Source organism: Protomyctophum parallelum, assembly GCF_964188405.1.
Source record: "Protomyctophum parallelum genome assembly, chromosome: 23".
Classification (NCBI taxonomy): Eukaryota; Metazoa; Chordata; class Actinopteri; order Myctophiformes; family Myctophidae; genus Protomyctophum; species Protomyctophum parallelum.
The window spans coordinates 15,766,434-15,789,444 of NC_139715.1; the positions used below are offsets into that span (position 1 = coordinate 15,766,434).

At 45.6% G+C, this 23,011-nt stretch overlaps 1 protein-coding gene across 1 annotated transcript in view; it reads right to left on the bottom strand.

The window, feature by feature from the left end:
• Positions 1 to 23,011, bottom strand: part of LOC310853918 (voltage-gated delayed rectifier potassium channel KCNH8-like) — a gene marked incomplete at its 3' end in the record, with an annotated part of 69,537 nt that overhangs the window by 15,006 nt on the left and 31,520 nt on the right. Inside the window, exons 9-10 of the mRNA XM_083758390.1 lie at positions 9,987 to 10,186; positions 5,278 to 5,527 (exon numbers count right to left, since the gene is read on the bottom strand). Coding sequence (XP_083614516.1) covers positions 5,278 to 5,527; positions 9,987 to 10,186 — 450 coding nt within the window. The remainder of the gene's footprint in view (positions 1 to 5,277; positions 5,528 to 9,986; positions 10,187 to 23,011) is intronic.

Genomic DNA, 23,011 nt, shown 5'->3' on the forward strand with positions numbered 1-23,011 from the left:
TGACGCCCAGAGCAGTGTTGGCAATAAGCAAATGCTTTTCCCTGGGTTTTTTTGGTATTTAATTGTGAGTGTATTAATAATCAACACAGTGTAAATAATGCAGGGCCTGCTGTATAATTGAGGCTATATTTCCCGAGGAGACATTTGTAATTGGACTGGCTTGGCCTCCGTTTGCAACAACGTGTGCAGGAACATATCTCTGCTGTCCGGAGGAACATATCTCTGCTGTCCGGAGGAACATATCTCTGCTGTCCGGAGGAACATATCTCTGCTGTCCGGAGGAACATATCTCTGCTGTCCGGAGGAACATATCTCTGCTGTCCGGAGGAACATATCTCTGCTGTCCGGAGGAACATATCTCTGCTGTCCGGAGGAACATATCTCTGCTGTCCGGAGGAACATATCTCTGCTGTCCGGAGGAACATATCTCTGCTGTCCGGAGGAACATATCTCTGCTGTCCGGAGGAACATATCTCTGCTGTCCGGAGGAACATATCTCTGCTGTCCGGAGGAACATATCTCTGCTGTCCGGAGGAACATATCTCTGCTGTCCGGAGGAACATATCTCTGCTGTCCGGAGGAAGCTTGTTTGAGTTGGGAGGTTTTGTGCAATGCGTCTTTTACTACTTTCCATTCCAATATTTTCGAAACAACACACAGGCGTAAAGGGTGTTCAACAGCACTGATTTATGGAAACAAATCTAAAATGGAGTTATGAGGTTGCCTCCGGACAGCAACGATTAATGTGTAGTGTGTAAATATGGGACTCTAAACATGCAAACATGCATGCATGTACTGTATGTGCATGCCAGTGTTAATTTTCACAGCAAATTGTGATTTAGTTTAGTCATAGTTTTGGTTTGGTTGCATGCTGATAACAGCCGATTTCTACGAGGTTGTAGATCTGCCATTTTCAGAGCCACCAGTCACCAGTCGCCACCAGTCCCTCCCTAACAGTTCAGGCTAGTTTTTATTTGTTGATGAAATTGTCTGTATATTTAGTCTTTTTATTTTATTTAGTTTGGGTTAGGGTCAGTGAAAAAATTTAGCCGCCGAACATGCATACTTGAATTAACAGATTCTTTGGGCACAGGAAAAAACAAGTTACATCATGTTCATCGAAGAAGCGTCAAGGATACAAACACAAGAAAGTCTTTCGACTTATTATTTCCACGGCACAATTTTCGGAGTGGTTTCTCTCCTGGGGTTTCTCTTCTCTTCTTTCGTTGCTTTGTTTCTCACACTGCACTGCATTTACAGTAGGTACTACAGTAGGTAGTCTGTCATGTTATACAATACAAGATACAGTACATGCTGACAGGTCTTTGGTAACACACGCACACGCACACGCACACACACACACACACACACACACACACACACACACACAGCTTTGGAGTTGCCATATTGGATTTGAGGCTACTTTGGGGAGACAGTGATGAGGCAGATAGAGAGAAGGGAGCTGCAGAGAGAGAATCGACATACAGTAGATATGTTTCTGCTGCTACTGGTACTGTACCACGCTGTCTCTAACATCAGTGGTGGACGGTAAGTACATTGTACTTTTTTAGGGTGAGTATTTTGTGTGAGTATGATCAGCAGAATGCAGCCTAATGACGAACACCCCACCCAGAACAAACACATTCCACATGAAGCCATTCTCCAAAGCCCTCTTTTCGCCAATTTTGCGTGAAGTTGGAAGGAATATAAAATACGGCATTCTCTTACAAAAAAAGAAAGAAAAAAAGTTATGAAATATTAAAAAATACATTGTTTCGATCTGCCTGACAGCGATGATATCAAGCTGCTATGATCCACTCCTCGCACTCTCTGACAGAAGCTCGGTTTACAACAGATCTTCTAGTTTGCCTACAACGCTGTCTCATAATCGACTGACTACACACCATGCCATGATGGGCCCAGGGACGTATTGGCATCAAAAGTGCATTTTGGGCCTGGGCCGTGGCTCAGCAGTCCAGGGTCTGGCAGTGTGCCGCGGGTTCGACTCCCAATCCCGACGGTCATTACTGCATGTCACTCCCCCATCTCTCTCCCCCATTTCCTGTCAGCCTACTGTCTGTTCCGCTATAAAAAATATAAAATAAAAATGGTGAAAGACGCAAAAAAAAACATAATGTGCATTTTGAATTCCGGACTTTTACTAGTACTTCTATAGTGCAGTATTGGTACTTTTACTTCCGACGCTCTGCGGTGCACACCAGCTCTCTCTGTGGCCGTCCCACACTCTTATTAGCTGCTGCTTCTATGATACTGTGCTGGATGATGTATTGACTGCAGCCGTGACAGCCACTCTATTTTACAACACGGTATAATGGCTCTGCCAGTACCTCAGCCTATCTGTCTACATCACTGTCTGATGATCTGCACTGTCTGGGGGTTTACTGTCTAATCTCTGTCAGCCACTCCGTGTAAAGTACAGTCTCGATGATGCATTGCTTTAGATCGCTTAGGTCCATTGCTTAGATGCTCTCTGTACAATGCCTGATGGTTTATTAGCCCAATCCATGTCTGCAGCTCTGTGTGCAAAGACTTGTCTTGGTGATCCATTGCTTTACGCACAATTCATATTTTAGTTGCAGACTATTATGTCACGCACTGGGAATAAATAGCCAATATGCAAGCTCACAACGCATAAAATCTGCGACGCGCTGTCAATTATCTCTCTCTACGTTGTCCTCAGACGAGCCCTCCATCGGCGTCTCCAGTCATCTCGGTTCTCCATACATCTGGCCAGCTCATTTGTGCTTTCTGCACCAGCATCTTTCTTTAGTACGTCCACATAGGACGTCCTCTCGATCGATGCCTGTGTGTTGGTTCCCACAGTACAAGCTTTTTGGCCGGGAGTTCTTGGTGTCGGTGGCAGTGGCCAGCTAGTTTCATCCTCCTTACTGCTATCTTCTCTGATACACATGGTAATGCCCCGTACAGACGCTTGTTGGTGTTGTGCTCGTCCTGGTTGATGTTCAGTACCACACGTAACATTCTACTTGGTCAAAGACGTTTTCGAAACTGCTTTCAATGCAAGCTTCTGAAGCACACATGGTTCTGAGTTGTGGAAGCGCTAAAACAAACATTCTTGCACGCTTCTCACAACTTGAATACAGAATTAACAGAAGGAGATGCAAATAGACATGCCTACTGTATGTATATCGGAGAGGAAGGATACTCCAGTTTGGCATACGATAAATAAGGGAAAAAAGGGATGCCAGAGATAATGTGGTTTAACTAGAAAAGTGTGCCTCTCGAACGCAGATCTCCGCTAGGCCACGTTGCTATCCCAGGGCCGTGTCAGTCGTAGGGTGCAGCCGTCAGGACATGGCATTGCGCTCTATAGAGGCTGCATAACATCTGATTCCAATGTCGGTATGATTGTTAGATATTGATTCAAGCAAAAACAAATTTGGGCAGTTGAAGGTTGCTACCGTGTTGCCCGATCGGGCAAGTGTGCATTTTGAGTGAACGTCGTAGTTTAGTTGGCTATAAACACAACATGAGATATATCTGTCTTGAACGTGGTCATTGCGCACCGCCTTCGCGTCTTCCCCTGCTTTCTGTCTCTCTCCCTGCGGCCCTGCATGCCTCTCTCCCAAGCAACCCCACCGCCGCCACCACCACACACACACTGTAGCACTACTAGCATGCGTGAAGTAGTTTTTCTTTAGTAGAGTGAAGAGTGAAGTAGAGTTTTCTTAAGCCCCCCAAAACAGGCCAGCAGCCTGGGGGAAAAGGTAAAAAATACTACGGACACAGTCACAGAGAAAAAAGTGACGATAGAAAAAGTTAATGAGTCAGAACGAGGAGTGGAGTCAGTGGACTGTGGCGTTTCCATGGCTGCTACTACAGCACAGGGTAACAGATGAATATGGTGTCGTCCTTCTCTGCAAAGTTTGCCGTGACTTATTGCTGACCGGTATGTTCAGCCTATCGGTAAACAATCTAAACATGGCCTCATGACGACATATAACCCGCCCCAACCCGACAACAATACCATCACTGGTTGGTTTATTGTGTTTTCAGAACGTCGTTGTTTAATGGTTGCCAGTCATTCAACAATCATCTCACGCTGATAGTATGCACATGGTCTATGTGAAAGTGGAATGAGGTGTCCTTCGAATGGAAGAACTATGAAGAGAGCTACCTCTAATGTTAAAATAAACCTCTTATTGTTAAAATAAAATATAGTATTCACTATTTACATAACTTGATTGTTTACTGTAGCCTATTCCTGTGACTTAAGCAAAAACATAATTTTCTAAGTTTTCAACTGGGAAAGGAAACGTTTCAAGCATGCAAGTAGAAAGTAAAAAATACGTTAAAATAAACAGTAATGCAAAATGTACAATATATTTTGGGGGCAAGTGGCCATGAGTTGAGGGCAAGTAGAACATGACCTTTACTTGCCCGACGGGCAAGTGCCTCTGAGACCTTAGTGTCAACCCCTGTGAACTTACTGGAGCTTTAGCGCCAGGGCCCCGCAGCTTGCAAGGGCCCTCTGCAAGACTAGTTCAAAGTATTCATAGGTCACCGATTTGTAACGCAAACACAGGAACCCCCGCTAGTGTTTTGGTTATCCAACAGTTTCGTAACCACTCGGTGGGAGGAGAAATAGCAGATCCAGGGACGGGGAGCAGCCTTCTAACTCTATGGGGAGCAGCGGCGATAGTGCTGGTGGTGCGCTTAACGCACGCGCGTTAATTCGCTGGGCGTGCAAAACGCAAAAATGTGCCGTTCTCGATTCTGTTACGCGCACACGAATCACATTGGGCCTTTTGATCTGGTGTAGCGCCAGGGCCCATCGGAAGGGGTTGATTCGGCACTGGGCCACTTACCCAGGGGTCACCAACATGTCTGTACATGGACAAATGTGTCCGTGGCAACGTTTTAGGTTTTCTGTTTTACACACCATTATGATGTTCTTATGTTGATCATAAGACCCAATTACGGAAAGCCAAGTCTCCAAGGTTTTCTTCAGTATGTGTATGACACTAATTTACTATGACAATATGGCATATTAGCAGTCAAACTAGTGGTTCCCAAAAGTTTCATTCGCAAGGGCCCCCTTAACCCCTTAACTCACGGGTCCATTTGGTTCCATTTGAACATTCTCAGAGTTAGCCCTTCAGGGCTGGCTCTTTATGTGTTTCTGGTAATATCATTGTCAACTCATTTTAAGTGTGTCCATGGCAAAAATGGAATTTTGACAAAAATGTCCACCACAAGCCCTCATGGCGATGATGACCTTGACCTTGCACTTACCCAGTATAGCCAACACGGTGTTGTCCTTCAACACCTCCATGGACCCGGAGCAGACGAAGTAGATGGCTTGGAGCGCATCGCCCTGGCGGATGAGGAACTCCCCCGGGGCGCAGAAGGACGTCTTGATGATGAGGGACAGGGAGCGCAGGCAGCCCCGGCTGGCCGACTCGAACAGGGACAGCTGGAGGAGCTCGCTGTTGAGGTGCATGGCGATGTCGGCCCTCAGCTCGTCGGGAAAGTCCTTCAGCAGCTGTGTGTGGGACCACGGAGGGAAACGCTCAATGGACTATTATGCACAACACATGCACGCCCATTTTGGAATAGAACTTGGGGCCCCGTCCTTACTTCCTTCACAGGTGTTTACCGATGATGCTAATAAAGGCTCTGTTCCATTCTGGTCAAACAGAAGAGTCAGGGTTGCTGCACTCTGCTACACCAGCACATGAGCACCAGAGCTCCTGGCAGTAGCTCAGGAAGTAAGCTGCAAATCATAAATGGTAAATGCCGGTGCATTTATGTAGCACTTTTATCCAAACGCGTTTGGATAAAGGTGCTACACCCATTCATGCACACATTCACACACCGATGGTGGAGGAAATCATGCAAGGCACCGACGACTAGGAATGTCCCATATCACTTTTTTTTTTACTCCCGATCCCGATAATTTGATTTAGAGTATCTGCCGATGCCGATTTTTCCTAATCCGATATTTATATTTTTGAGTGGTGTAATTCATGGGCAGGTACTGTATGAACCTGCCCTGATGAAGACTCTTTTGGAGTAAATTTTATTTTTATTTTTCTAAATAAAGTACCTTGATTTTTTTCCACCCTCTCCTCATCCTCAAGTGCTCGGATCGCCGCCTTTTCTCTAGTATTCCAGTACCACAGATCTTTGAAGCACCAGTTTACACTACTTTTAAACTTTTATTGCACCTCCATCGAGCAGGTTGATTCTCTTCTTGTCACTATTATAGTTCAGTCAGATAACTCACAGATAGTTTCAACCAATATTTTATTATAGAATGAGAATACAAGTGTGGATATAATATTTCATCTTGGCGTTCCTAGCTGCTACAGTACATTTTTCTCCCTGCTCAGCACAATCATAAAGCCATCATTAAACATTAAGAGCAGGGAGATGGATATACAGTACGATAACAACCGCCCATGGGGAACAGAACTAATCGCAGAGCCCACACCCGGTGGTGCTGGGGTGGCGGTGGGGGTATCTGTAAACATGCAGAGAAGTTGAGGGGCGACAACGCAGCCATATTTACGCGGGCGCAGTCCCGTTAAATTGTCACGCACGTGCTCGTTTCGTGCACACGTCCGTGACTCACCAGACCTGGATTCTGTTTAGTTGTTTTTTTACGCTCGTATGTTGTTGATCTAGGCGACAGCATCTGCGTTAATTGATGCCTGTCTGAAAGGACCTTTAGGCGAGCTTAAATACCTCGCCCAATTGGTCAGCTGATTGCCACGTCAGCGTATGATGTATGGGTCTTGCATAACACTGTATAGGCCAACATATTAATGCAGCGTATTAAGCACTGGAGTATATGCTGCCTGAACTAACTTTGCAAGCCACGCATCATTTGGTTGCATGTGCAAACATCCATGGCAAATAAAATGTAGGATGACCTCATGCACCTCATGAGGCTCTGTGGTTGACACCAATATGAAACTGGGCTACTACCCTTTACATCTGGCTTTGAATTAAGCAGTATAGATCACAGACTTGGCCTTGAATCTAGCTTTGAAACCTTTAGGGAATGGGGAAAATGAATGACTATTGCACTACTGCGCTGTGAAATCCAGAGTGTTAATTTTAACAATGACCTTTGATGTACATTTCCTATGCCCCTTAAGGGGCTCATTAGCCAACACTAGCAGACTGTAGTTGTAGTTGGCATGGCTTTGTATGTGTGGTATAGTGAATGAGCAGCATCTTGCTAGAGAAAAGCTCCCTTGTTAAATAAACGTTTCTACTACTAACAGAGGTGGTAGGTTGAGTCTGCTTGAAATCTGCACTCTCTATGGCCAATTTATACAGGAAAACCTTGAGACCCCCAAAGACGCCCCCAGGGGGGCGACACGATTCCAACGAGCCCACCCCCGTCCAAAACGGTAGAGAAATGACAGAGTTACCATTTGGGGGTCCCTGGGGGTCCCCGAACCTTGAGACCCCCAAAGACGCCCCCAGGGGGGCGACACGATTCCGGCCGACCTATCAAACGACCGGCCGACCTATCCACGGACCGGCCGACATATCAAACGACCGGCCGACCTACCCACGGACCGGCCGACCTATCGCACCGGCCGGCCCATGGGCTGGGACAAAAATAAATAAATAATAAAATAAAAAATAATAATAAAATAAAATTCCCTTAAAACGACCGGCCGACGGTGTTTACCGGCCGGCCCGTCGGCCAGAACAAATGGATTCTGCCCTTGCTGCAGAGCTTTCTGTCTAACGAGCAATCTTCGTTCCTATGCCTATGGTCATGAAGTGTGGGTCATGACCGAAAGAATAAGGTTGCGAATACAAGCGCTTCCCCAACATGGCAGCGCTCCCATTGATGTGATTGGAGAGACTGTCGGTGACATTGCAATGCATACATCTGGAGAGGCCATGTCATTGCTTAGGCAAATTAAAGATTAATGTTCAGTTCAACTCAATGAGTTCGACTAAATAAACACAGATGGCTTTCATTCATCAGATTTGGCACAGATGTTGTGTGTGTGTGTGTAAACTGTATCTTCTGCAAAACTGCAGGATGGAGTCCAGAACATTAAAAAATATCATTGCCAGTGGTGGAAAGTAACTAAGTACATCTAAGTACAATTTTGAGGTATTTGTAATTTACTTTAGTATTTACAATTTCCAAAACTTTTACTTCTAATCCACTACATCTCGGAGGCAAATATTGTACTTTTACTCCACTACACTTATTTGAAAACTTTAGTTACACACATGGCAGAAGTCTCACAAGGCACAACTGCCAGTCAAAGTGACTGCTCTCACTGATTGGACTGGTGAATTAAATGGTGTTGCTAATAATAACGTCGCTGTCGGGAGGAAACCACCTAAGTACTTTTATTTTTCTTCCCATAAGTCAGTGCTGTTGAACACCCTCCACGTCTGTGTGTTGGTTCAAAAATATTGAACCAATGGAAAGTAGTAAAAAGCGCTTCGGAAGTAAGTAGGTCTGGAGTGTCTGATTGTCGTTATTAGTATCCCAGTACTTCCCGCATTGCTGCACCCAAGCCGTGCCACTCATACACTGAGTTGGCGATGACCGGGATTGAACCCATTAACTTGTGAATTTTCTGAAAAATGAATATTTTAGAGTTAGGTGTTGTCTTCCGGACATCAGAGATAAGTCTAACATGCATAAATCTAATGCACTGCAAAGCGAGTACTGTATGTCCCTCTGCTTCCTAACTATCAATCATTTAGCAGAGAAACCCTTGGAACCCCCTCAAGGACCCCAGACCCTATTTGGAGAAGCACTGCAATAGCATTTGCAGACACATCTAAGCACACGTGGCCAGCTGCTGTGGGATGTTTGTTCTTTTCGGAGTAGTTAAAGTTACATTTTGGACATAGCAATGGAAAGGAAGACTGAAGAACACCAACAGCTTTTAACATGATCATCAAGATGTGTGTGAGGCCCGGCTTTGTTTAAACTTGTTTTAAATCACTCAACACTGGAACACTGAACAATTGTTTCCCCTCGACCAACGAGGTACTCAGACAGAATGAGTGATTGCATGGCAAATGCATGAGCCGGATAGCCATGACATTAAGACTGTGTGCGTGTGTGCGTGCGTGCGTGTGTGCGTTGCACACATGTGTGTCGCATGAGTTGGGCATCAATCCTCTAGTAGTTACTTTGAGTCCTGGCCTATATTCTACCCAGACGGCAAGACATCCAAATTTGCATAATCATTGCCGGAGTAGCGGAGCCAATCCGGTTGATCCGGATTGTAATAGCCAGGGTCAATCCAAGCCACGGTAGTTATTAAGTTATGTCCGACTTGCAAGGGAACAAGCTGTACATGTCCTGTTAATAGATAGACAGAAATAATAAAACAGATGGAAAAATTTGTGAAGGTACTTTGGCCCACTGGTTGCATTAGCCACGCACGCACACACACACACACACACACACACACACACACACACACACACACACACACACACACACACACACACACACACACACACACACACACACACACACACACACACACACACACACACACACACACACACACACACACACACACACACACACACACACACACACACACACACACACACACACACACACACACACACACACACACACACACACACACTACAAATGGGGGTGCATACGATTGTTAGACATGCCAACAGTCTGACAGGCCTTAGTCCGACAACACCGTCACGCCCGACATGCGTGGCCGGTTACAACTAACCCGTGGCCGGGTTAAAACTCACCCGTGGCTCCCGATATGCGCGGCAGGTTAAAACTAACCCGTGGCTCCGGACATGAGCAGCAGGTTCAAACTAACCCGTGGCAGGTTAAAACTACCCCCCGACTCCGGACATGCGCGGCACGTTACTACTACTAACCCGTGGCAGGTTGAAAACTAAAAATGTGCGCGCGACCAACTCCTGCACAACCTCCCTCCATCCCTCCCGTACGTCGTTCTCACCTCGCTGACGTCGATGCCGTTGTTGACGGACCAGGTGGTCTGGAAGCACTCCATCATGCGCTGCTCCAGGGCCTTGGGCAGCCTGTGGACGCGGATGAAGTCCTTCAGGTCCTTGGTACGGGTGTGGTACAGAGAGCGACGGGAGTACATCCTCTGGATGATGGCCGTCACGTTGCCGAACACCACGGCGTGCATCAGCGCTGCGGAGGAGCATGAAGGACAGCAGGGACATGCAGAGAGTGTTAGCGAGGCAGGGGCTGAAACATTTCGAGGTACTCTTGATGCTTTTGTGTGAGGCCGTAGTGTGATGAAGTAGGACATTACAAAAACCCACAAAAGGTTAAAATGCGGAGATGAAAGAGGCTTCTGCCCGACAGCAACGCTATAGGCTACTACTTAGTTCAGGGGTTCTCAACCTGTGGGACCACCATCAACGCCTTGTGAGTTTGTAGATCTGCTATTTTCACAATATTTATCTGTCGAACCGAGTCAAGCTAAATGTAATGCCTCAATTCACTCTTTGTATTGAGTTGTGTTTTCATGTGAAATGTACCCATTCTGCAAACTGTTAATAAATACTTGTATTCAATCAAGTCTAGAGAGGGACGTTTGTTTATGTAAATGGGCAGGTGGCTCAAGCCCCCTTTGATGTCTATGTGTGCACGTGCCTGCAAGAAATGTAAGATTTGACCCAAAATAAATTGCAATAGTATTCATTCAAAGTTTTTTATGATCTTTAGGGTCATCAATTTTTTTTTATTATATAAATATTTTTATGCAAAACTAGAATCATGAATAACCCCTAGTTTTGTGACATGCCAATTCAAATGTGAAATCTTTGCATTATATTGGTTTTCAATGGTACCCCAACGTTCAACACCTGAATTTACCATGATCCAAAATGTATATAATAATCCATTTTTAATGTTGAACGATTACTATTACAATTTCTTTTGGCTTTTAGCTTAGATTGACTGGCTTAAAAGGGAGATGGGGTGGTGCCGGCCGGGGTTCCCAAACTTTTCTTTCTTTCTTTCTGTAACCTTTACTTATTCAGGGAAGTCAGTTGAGAGCAAGCTCTCTTTTTCAATAACGCCCTGATTACAGTAAACATAACATACAATATAAACACAAATACATTACAGGATGAGAAACAATCCAGAGTGAACAAGTATAGCTAGATCTCAAATGGATCCTTACAAGTCTTTTAAAATGTTCAAGTGAAATCAAGTTGTTCAGTTTTAAAATTGGTTGTAGACAGTTCCACATGTGAGGTGTATAGTAATGAAAGGCTGTTTTACCCAATTCGGAATTCACAATGGGGATTTCTAACATAAGGTAGTTTTGGGAGCGGGTGTGATGTTGGCCAGTTTTGGGATGTAATATGCTGCTAAGATATGTATAGGCATTTCTTTAAGTAAGGCTTTGTAGATAAAAACAGTGCAGTGCTGTTCTCGTATCTTAGCCAATGAAGGCCAACCAACCTTTTCATATAACCTACAGTGATCGGTGAGGAACCCATCTCCAGTTATAAACCTTTTCATACAACCTACAGTGATCGGTGAGGAACCCATCTCCAGTTATAAACCGCAGGGCTGAGTGGTAGATTGTGTCGAGTGGTGTTAGTGACGACGGAGCTGCATGCAAATAGACAATATCGCCATAGTCGATAACTGATAAAATTGTGCTTTGAATCAGCTGCTTCCTATTGTTTGAGTTAAAGCAAGCTTCGTTTCGATAGAGAAATGCTAGTTTTGGTTTCAGTTTAGTGATGAGTTGTGAAATGTGGGTTTTAAATTATAGTTTGTCGTCTATCCAATTCCAAATGCCCAGATATTTATAGTTTGAGACTCTTTCAATAGGAGTCCCTTCTCTAGTTATGTTAAAGATTGTTTGAGTGGCATTTGGTTTTCTAGAGAAGACACTTTTCCATACCATACTAAGTGTGGTCCCAGCTGGGTCCTTGGGGGAGTTCTAGTGGGCCCCCAGCCAAACGATAGTTTGTAACCAAATGGGCCCTTATGGGTCTGTAACGGGTCCATTTGGTTCCATTTGTACACTCTCTGAGTTAAATTAACATTGATTTTACAATAGAAATTGGGGTCTCAGAGATAGAAATGCCATTAAATGACGGTCCGTAGACTGGGGGTCCTATAAATTAAACGGGTTATCGTCTTATGGGGGTCACTTCATGGCATATCTCTCAAATGGGGGTCCAGCGGGCTAATTAGTGTCAATTTGGGGGTCCTTGACGTGAAAAAGTTTGGGAACCACTGCCATCCAATCCAATCCAATTCACTTTATTTATAAAGCACATTTTACAACTCAGAGTTTACAAAGTGCTGTACAGAAGAATAAAACCAAATACACTGTAGCTAAACACAGAGAACAGAAAACACACGAAAAATACAAAACGGATACAAAACATGGACCAAGGAAACTCAACCGGGGTTAAAAGCCAAGGTGTAGAAGTGGGTCTTTAGTTGGGATTTAAAGGTCTCAATGGAGGGGGCCAGTTTGACATTGGGGGGGGGAGCGCATTCCATAATTTGGGGGCTATGATGGAAAAGGCTCTATACCCTCTGGTCTTTAAGTGGGTCTTCTTTTTTACCCTAAGGTTTAGCTGCAGGCCTGCGGACCGCATTGACCTAAGGTTTAGCTGGCCTGCGGACCGCAGTGACCTAAGGTTTAGCTGGCCTGCGGACCGCAGTGACCTAAGGTTTAGCTGGCCTGCGGACCGCATTGACCTAAGGTTTAGCTGCAGGCCTGCGGACCGCATTGACCTAAGGTTTAGCTGCAGGCCTGCGGACCGCATTGACCTAAGGTTTAGCTGCAGGCCTGCGGACCGCATTGACCTAAGGTTTAGCTGGCCTGCGGACCGCAGTGACATAAGGTTTAGCTGCAGGCCTGCGGACCGCAGTGACCTAAGGTTTAGCTGGCCTGCGGACCGCATTGACCTAAGGTTTAGCTGCAGGCCTGCGGACCGCATTGACCTAAGGTTTAGCTGGCCTGCGGACCGCATTGACCTAAGGTTTAGCTGCAGGCCTGCGGACCGCATTGACCTAAGGTTTAGCTGGCCTGTGGACCGCATTGACCTAAGGTTTAGCTGCAGGCCTGCGGACCGCATTGACCTAAGGTTTAGCTGCAGGCCTGCGGACCGCATTGACCTAAGGTTTAGCTGGCCTGCGGACCACATTGACCTAAGGTTTAGCTGGCCTGCGGACCGCATTGACCTAAGGTTTAGCTGCAGGCCTGCGGACCGCATTGACCTAAGGTTTAGCTGGCCTGCGGACCGCATTGACCTAAGGTTTAGCTGCAGGCCTGCGGACCGCAGTGACCTAAGGTTTAGCTGCAGGCCTGCGGACCGCAGTGACCTAAGGTTTAGCTGGCCTGCGGACCGCAGTGACCTAAGGTTTAGCTGGCCTGCGGACCGCAGTGACCTAAGGTTTAGCTGGCCTGCGGACCGCATTGACCTAAGGTTTAGCTGGCCTGCGGACCTCAGTGACCTAAGGTTTAGCTGGCCTGCGGACCGCATTGACCTAAGGTTTAGCTGGCCTGCGGACCGCAGTGACCTAAGGTTTAGCTGGCCTGCGGACCGCAGTGACCTTGGGGGATTATACACCACAATAAGATCCGCCAAATACTGAGGTGCCAAACCATTCAGCGCTTTAAAGACAAACAATACGATTTTAAAGTCAATTCTGAAACGCACAGGGAGCCAGTGTAGTGACGCCAGAACGGGTGTGATGTGGTCCCGCCTGCGAGTTCCAGTTAGAAGGCGTGCCGCGGCATTATGGACGAACTGAAGCTGAGCAATGGATGCTTGGTTTAGGCCAGCATGGAGCGCGTTACAGTAGTCCAGGCGCGTGGTGATAAAGGCATGGATAACACGCTCAAAATCACCAAAGGAAAGGATAGCCTTGACTATAGACTATAGTACTTGCCCAGCTTTATTATTCCGTATAAACATTTTAATTATTGATTCCACATAAATCTTTTAGGTCATGTGGGTCAATACACCATCATCATCATCACGTACTTATGCAAAACTCAAAGCTTGAAATTGTCACACGCACAAGCAATTTCCCCACAATTGCCTTTCTAGTTATTTGTTTTGTGCATTTCCATGTTCCTCTCTTTTATAATTGCCCCCCCTGGCGCCCCCTAGCTGTACCAGCGGGGGCTCATCAACGGCCCCCACTTTGAAGAGCTCTGGGGTAGACTCTACCCGGTGGAGCGCGGGAGAAGGAGAGACTGCGTAATGGAGACTCAGGGAGAGAGAGAGAGAGAGAGAGAGAGAGAGAGAGAGAGAGAGAGAGAGAGAGAGAGAGAGAGAGAGAGAGAGAGAGAGAGAGAAAGAGGAAAACAGTTTGTGGGATAACAAGGCAGGGGATCAGCAGCGAGGGATAAAAGGATGAAAAGGGAACGAGACAGAGGAATATGTAGACACAGAGAGAGGGGTGGATTTGTGGAAACAGAGAGATAGTAGTGAGAGAGAATGAATGAAGAGTGGGACAGATGGACAGACAGATGCCCCACACAGAGGAGAGCCGTCCAGACAGACAGACAAACAACAATATACTCTCTTGAACGTCATGAATAATAATGCATTCCATTTTAATTCCTTCTCCTGCGCTGTGAATGACTGTCTTGGCAGGGCTCAGTGGGCAGGGAAAAGGAAGATCTTGAAGTGTGTGTGTGTACGCACACGCACGTGTGTGACTGCGTATGTGTGTGAGTGTGCGCGTGTGTCATAATATTTTCTTTTATTATTCTGTAAATCTAATGCACTCTCTGGGATGTGCAGTGTGGATCACTTTGACCGAATTTGAGAGAGAGAGAGAGAGAGAGAGAGAGAGAGAGAGAGAATTAGGGGGGGAAAGAGCTTTGGTAAGTCAATGATGAGAGAGTGTGGAAAAGAGAGAGGAATGAAAATGTGATGAAAAGAATGATACCTCTATGGCAATTTACCTGTAAGCTATCAAACCATTCATCTGAAGAATGCATCGATAAAGATGGTTTACGCAAAAGCTGGAAAAATCCTCAATTTAATTCCTGATGTGATCAAACCAATTATCCTGATATGATCATCATTTATGGGCAACACCCTTCACCCTGGCAGAGTTCTGCGTGATTTACACCACCGTACAACCGTGTCCCCGCGCAGAAAACACAAATAGCAAAGATAGCAGATAACATGTCGCACTGCGACACGTTGGGATCGTTATACGTGGGGAATGGAACTCAATTAGTGCCTGGCCCTATTGAGCTGGAAGTTTGATTAAAGATAAACTCCTATGGTGCTATTGTGAGGCAGAACTGAAGTGTGGAAATCGGACACTTCCCGATGCGATCTGTGTCGAGATGGAGCTCAGCATGTCTCCCAGTGCTGGAAGGCCGGTTTTGATGAGGATTATGGGTGATATGACACGTCATGTCACGTCATGCAGCGCTGTGTGTTACGTTATTTCCTGTTGCTTAACCTCCTTACTATTTTGAACCATTGCTCATCTTTAATTCCCATGGCCCCATAAATCCCAGTTGGAACACAAGGAAGAGGCAACCAGTGTGTGTGTGTTTGTGTGTGCGTGCGTGCGTAAACAGCAGTGATTCTCAACTGCCAAACTGACCGCCAGTTTGATATGCATTCAGGCCACGGAACCCCATTTAATTTCATAGGCATAATTTGTTTTGAATTTCTGCAACCCCAATCCACACTGAGAAATCCTCAGTGTTTAACTCTGAGGGCCTTATCGTCCGCACAGAGCTAAGAGGCTTCGAAGCCTCTTAGCACAGAGGCGCAATGCTCATTACTATTTTAACGCACTTCTCATTTTTAGACTTCTGTGTTGTCTTCTAGATGCCAAATGATCTTGTGTGTGTGCAAGCTGGTCTTATATGAAAAATGGCTATGCCAACTCCAAACAGCTTCAAAGACACGATGCCAGCACTATTTAAAGATGGAGTGCTGTGATTCCCCCTGTAATTATGACCATCAGGTGCTATGATTATACTAGGAAGCTTTTTTCCACCTTATCACCACCCACCTGTTGATAATGGGGAGGGGTTAGGGTTATGATGTCACTAAAGCGATGTATTTTGATTGGGCCTTTTGACTAAAACGCTTTCAAGAAGAAACCAAAAATACACAGGGAAGACATATTTGAATATTATATTCACACCTGGGGATCTATTAGAGTAATATTAACTCTACAAGTAAGCCTTGCCGAGCCATAGGAGGAGCCTATCTCCTGTTTCAGCGTGAGGCAGCTTGATGCACAAGTACACCCCCTGGACATGACGATAGTATGTCGATCGAACCCGACCTCCCAGTCTCCCAAATTAAAGGAGGGGGGCCTTACTCTGTATGGGAGGCATACTATGGTCTGACGGAGCATTGGTTCGACATGCGTCCGCACCTCGGACTAGCGCCTGCTTCCACGCTTGCGGTTAGGTTAGGGTTTGAGGTGGGTTGTCGTGTTTCAGACCCATGACTAGTCAGACCAAACACATGCACCCACTCTGCATAACAGATTTGCCTACCAGGAAATTACCCCTCCCCTTCTCGTTCCATTTGTACACTCATTTGGTTACAGACCCATACATTTGGACTCCAGCAAGGACCCAGAGCCAACGTTGAGAACCAGTGGTGTGTAGCCAGCCAGCCTATAAGCTGGCTGATGGTGGGGGGCTTCATTTGCGAGTCTTGACAGACAGGGGGCTTAACATGGGAACTGCTCCAAACCCCTCGCTATAGCATCCACCTCACCCACTCCCCACCATCGCTACCACAACACGTTCCCCACAGCCTGAGCTGCTGTCCTGTTGCCATGGAGACGTGCTTTTTCCTTTTAGACATTATTTTTATCTTTCTATTTTTTTTTCTCCCCAATTTAGTCGTTATGCAAATTCCTCCCATGTGTGTAATAGTCCCCATGTCTGTCTGCCAACCCCTAATGTTTTTTTTACTGGGAGGGTAAAATGCGTGCAGAGGAACACACCGTTATCCGCTCCCTGTAAACGTGTCCCCCGACCAGAGAGACTATAGCCTACCATCTCAAGTTTCGCTAGTGCACCGTGCACCGACCAGGCAAACGCGTCCGGATTGTGTTAACATGCATGCGCCGCTGCTTCATTTAAAAACATACATACATTTTGAACCTTAGCTTGTAGGCAAGCTTATATCACTGCCAGAACTAATGAAGTTAGGCATGGGACACATCCCTTCATGGTAATTTCTTGCTTGCTATAGTATAGTGCTCAAGGACCTGCCCCCTATAGGAGAGCTCCTGCTCAAATAAACAACGATCACGCTGACAGATTTTCGTTGCAAATTGAAGATCCGTCTTGAGAGATTAGACCTTTGTGACCCTTGCAGGGCTTAGTGGTCGCATCTCCTGTATTAGTGCAGGACAGGAGAGGAGACATAGCCCACTAGAATGTCCTCAACTGACCAGCTTAGTTACACTCCTGGACTCTTGAAGAGCATGCTAATGACACGAGTGGGTGCATGGGTGGGCGACTACAAGTCTGGGTTGTGATATAAAAATTGAGCGGGAGATAGAGTTAAAACGTTTCTCAAATGGACTGTGGCATATCACGAACCGTGGAGTAATTCACCCAGAACCGGAAAGCAATTTCATGCGAGTATTTGAGGTAGGATTTGTTTCTTTGCTGATGGAGTCTAGAAACCTTTTCCAAAAGAGAGAAAAATTATCTCCCATAACAACTTATACGCTCTTTAGTTGACCCAACTTGACCGGGGTCGCCTCTGTTCTTGGTTGGCTTATTGTCTCCACCAGGCCGAAGGCATGTGGGGAGAGTATGTTTTGCACTCCGTCCGTCCGTGTGTCCGTCCGTGTGTGTGTGTGTGTGTGTCCGTCCGTCCGTCCGTTAGTAGCTAATCTCGGCCACCGTTAACCCGGTCGATGCCAAATTTTGCACACACACTCCCTGGATGCCAACGATGAACCTCTGCCCCAAACTTTCCAGAACGGCCTGTTATAGCGCCACCAGGAGGCCGCTTTGTGCAAAACAACTTTTTGCACAGTACACCTACAGATTTTGTCCAAACATCACGCAAATTGGTACACAGTCTCTCTACAGCCATTCAACGAAACCGGTCTTGCAGATTTCTCAGACTCCATCCTGATTGGTTAAGATTGGCTTCCAAAGTTCACAGGAGTGCTCAGTTTCAAACAAAATGCTGCAAATCATGAACACATCGCGTGATTTCCTTGAAATTGTGCACCCACATTCCCACTAGGCCGAGGACGAAATGCCACATGAACAATTTCAACTCAGCCTCAAGGTGGCGCTATAACTGGCCGAAAAGTGTTTTTACCTCTAACTGCACGAATCTGTGGATCACTTTGTATGCCAACTCCCTAGAGGCCAAGGAAAAACCTTTGTCTGGAATTTTTCACATCTGCTCTTTATAGCGCCACCAGGAGGCCCACATATGTAAAACACATTTTCTATTATTACTCCTTCAGATTTTATCCAAATTTCACGCAATCGGTACACATGATCTCCATAGTCATGTGATCAACACAGGTTTGTTTGATTTCTCATATTCCATCCTGATTGGCCACGATTGGATCCTACAGTTTTCAGGAGTAGCAAATGGCCACAACTCGGCAGCGTCCGATTGCGATGAAACTGTGCACGCATATTCCCACTAGGCTGAGGAAGAATCCTGGTGGAGACCTGTGCCGATTGGCACTTTATCTAGTTATACCTACTTCGGTACACATCATTTTATGTCTTATATTGGCACTGGAATATACCGGTAGATAAGATGACTGTCAATTGAATAGGTGCAATATAGTTCAAATGTTGGAGATTTTTATGCGAGTATGATGTATTTTGTATATATTTGAATGTGTGTCTAAGTGTGCTGATATCATTCTTTTGGTGAATACATAGCCGCCCTCTACACAGGTGGGGATGATTGTCTGCAATATAAAAGAGGCAATTTCTTACTTTTTACTATGCTCTGATGAAAGCTCTCTCACCGAAATGTGCTAGCCTGAGCCCTGAGGTACTGCCGCGATAAAGACAGTCGTGCAAGCACATCTTATTCGTTGGAGCGCTGCCATTTCAAACTTTGTGGTTCCCCTCCCCCCAAGTTTAATATTAATTATTAACATAATGTTCTCATCATTATCTCCCCCTTTCTTTTTGAAAGGTTATCAACCAAAAAGGACCTCTATGTACTGTACCAACCACTAATCTAACTATAAATGCACACAGTGTGTGTGTCGTGACTCGTAATACAATGTAATTCGAGAACCGTTCGTCCCACCGACTTCATATCCGACACACACGTAACACGTTCCACACCCCCGCAGGGAGTGCAGTGCCTGGTGTCGAGTCGGTCTCACCCACACTCCCAAAAGGCCTCTGCCCAGGTCCATATATGGAGCTGGCCTGTTCTGACATCATTCTGACGTCTGCATAGACTCCATGCCTGACAATGAACTCCATATATGGGCATAAAAGGGACATAATATCTGGGTGGGGCATACATTTCCAACTAGCATCGTTCCAATTAGGCTAGTGCCCAACAGATACCACTCTAGTAGTTGTAAATGCTGCGTTGTCTGGTGTCTCTGCCAGTTAGTGCACAGACCATATCATAACCTCAACATTATGCATGGAGGACTGAGTTATAATTTGACTCCTGCTTTCTCTCTCTCTCTGCCACCCTTGGCTTCCTGCCTCTCTATACTCCTCTATCTGAAATAAAGCATAAAATACCCAAAACAATCAGTGTTTGTACAAGCGTGCGTGATCTGGACAGCCCCGTAACAACAATTTAGACTGGAGAGTGCAGCGGAGCGACCAGCTGCTGTCTGCGGTTAATTGCGAAGCAAATCAGCGTGTCGACAACACTAAATCCGAACACTTACGCGGCGCAATTAAACACACCCCCCGTTTCACTCTCGCATCCCCCATCTCTCCCTCCCCGTCTCTCTCGCCTATACCCTTACCTTTCTAATTCTCATTTCTCCCTCTCTGTTCCACACTTCAACCAACTCACTCATTCTCCATCAGTCTCCATCTATATTTCTATCTATCAATCATCTTCATATTGCCTTTTTGTTCTCCTCTGCCCCCCCCCCCCCCATTTCTGTGGACCATCGGATTGTAAATATCAGATCAAAGGAGAATCAAAGCGTTCTCTTCTCAGAGACTTCAAACCACAGCTAGTTGTCATTCCAAGCTGGACCTCTCCTCACAGAAAGCGTGTGGCTCCATGCCTAGCTGATTATCTGCCTTCCTCTGTCTCAATTCCTGTGACTCAGGCCTAGTCACTGAGTCACCCGTTAATAAGCACATACAGCTACAATACAGGACATGAGGTCCTCATCGTTTGCGCCAGGAATAGAACAGGCGTTACTTGACATGGCTCCTCATTTGTCATTTTTGAGGTGTTCATGAGAGTTAAAGCTACAATGCAGAACTTTTTTCTTACAGCAGGTCGCATTTACTATGACATCATCCCTGATGATGTCACGTGATGTCACGAGACCTGGGCTTATTTGGGGGCATTCCCATGAATGGGGATAATGAGTGACTGGCGGGAAATGAACGATTTCATAGTAAATGGGCCGTGCGGTCGCAATTACCAAAAACACACAAAGAGTCTGTAACTCTGAGTGTTCAAATGGAACCAAATGGACTCGTGAGATCCATTTGCATACTCTCAGAGTGAAGGGAGTGAAGAAACATTTGAGAACCACTAGTTGGACACTAGTTAGAGCGTCGCAGTCCCTCCCCCTTTCAGAACGACGAGTGGCCCAGGAAATGAAATGCAATGCATTTCTCCCATAGGATATTCTTTAAGTATTTATTTAAAGACGGTTACGCCGCGGACTCGGATCGTGACAAATCATGACAATGAACACAATGTTTTGGGCCGATCAAATAATTTATAAGAAGAAAAACAAAACAAATAGTGTTGTCTCCTGCCTTTATTTTCTTCTTTCTAATGATTTGATCGGCCCAAAATATTGTGTTCATTGTCATGATTTGTCACGATCCGAGTTGGCTTTGTCCGCGGCGTAACCGTCTTTAAATAAATACTTAAAGAAAATCCTATGGGCCACTCGTCGTTCTGAAAGGGGGAGGGACTGCGACGCTCTATAGTGTCGTGCCATAGTGTCGTAGTAAGTGCGTCATACATATTCTGAAGAAAACCTGGAGACTTCGCATTCAGCAATTGTGTTATGATCAAAATAAGAACATTATAAATTATTTGCCATGGACAAGACCAAGTCGTTGCCACGGACACATTTGTCTGTGTACGGACCTGGCACTTAAACATTTGAACCCCAGCATCCCTATTCTGGGGGGAACATTTGCTAGGAATGTGTCGCGCTGGTCAATAAATAGTTTGGTGTAGACCAATATACAGTTGTCAACTCTGGTCCGTTTCACTGAGACTAGAAGAGGGTTTAGTGGTGAAAAACGGGAGACATTTCACCGTGACGGGGCTTCATCAAATGGACTCGGGGAGCCTCCCTCCTGAGACTCGGGGAGCCTTCATCACTGCAATGCTTCACACAGAGGGTGGTCAAACAGATCGCACAGCTGGCACAGTAGCCCTGTTTAAACGCCCGCCAATTAGCATTCTAAAAAAACAGTGACTTAGAATAAAGACCATTACGGCATGTATTCAACAAACTGATAGGCCTATTATTATTGCTGTCAAAGTAAGTAACATTGGCCAAATTGTCAAACAATATGTCTGCCTCTGGCAGAAAGGCCCTCATCTCGACCAGAGTAATTTTTCAGTTGTTTACAGATTATTAAAGTACAGAATGTAAGCTTTCATATGATGTATCATTCAATTAAATTGGAAAATATTTGAAGGAGATGTGACCATTTTAAAATGATTGTGCCGTTTTACCCAAAGCTGAGAAAATCCCCTTTGAATATTCACAACATTTCAACACCTAGAGCTGGCTAGAAGTGGGTGGGACTAGCTCTGGTCCATAGCTCTAATGCGTTTCATTTAGAGCTATGTTACTCTCAACTAACGCCGCTCACATGAATGCAGACCAGCCTCTACTCTTTAGCGTAAATAAAAATAAGGTTTTTGCTACTCACCAAAACAAAGGCGAGTTGTGTCATTAGAAAGCCTACTTTCCTTAGTGGACGCACTCTGAGCCCCCCACCACACGTATAAACTGTACTTTTTGGCCAAAAGGGGATTTTGTTTCCACTGGGAAAAAATACTTTTAGTTACTCCGCTGCGCCTTCTACCGATATTGCCCAGAGAATTGCCTCAGAGAATATTTTTCCTCCGGTGAAAAAAAATCCCTTTCTGGCCAAAAAGTACAGTTTATACGTGTGGTGGGGGGCTCAGAGTGCGTCCACTAAGGAAAGTAGGCTTTCTAATGACACAACTCGCCTTTGTTTTGGTGAGTAGCAAAAACGTTCTTTTTATTTTCGCTAAAGAGCATTCTGCATTCATGCGAGAGGCGAGAGGCGGAAGTTGAGAGTAACATAGCTCTAAATGCAACGCATTAGAGCTATGAAAAAAATGAAAACAGCCAATCTACAAGCTTGTAGATCAGCAAAACAAATTATATAAATATTTTAAATATTTATCTGTGGAACAGAGTCAAAATGTAATGCATCAACTCCTATAGTCTCCTCTCTCCTACAATTCCAAGTGTTTGTCAGGGTGGGGGGTGCCCAGATCAGAGATTATTTTGAGGGGTCATGGCCTGAAAAGGTTGAGAACCACTGACTGACGTTAACCCATTTAGACGGTCTAGGCCCTGGTCACCCTAGACTCTAGGGTCACCCTAGACTCTAGGGTCACGACCAGATGTCCCACTTTGCGTGGGACAGCCCCTCATTTCCAAGACTTTTCAGGCGTCAAATGGAGACCATGTCCCACATTGTGACTGGCTGGCAGGCATTAGTGTTCAAATCCCCTAATTAGTTAGTCCCCAATAGTTGCTCTCAGTGTCTCTTTTCATACGAGATGTGTTAAAATAACATGAGAA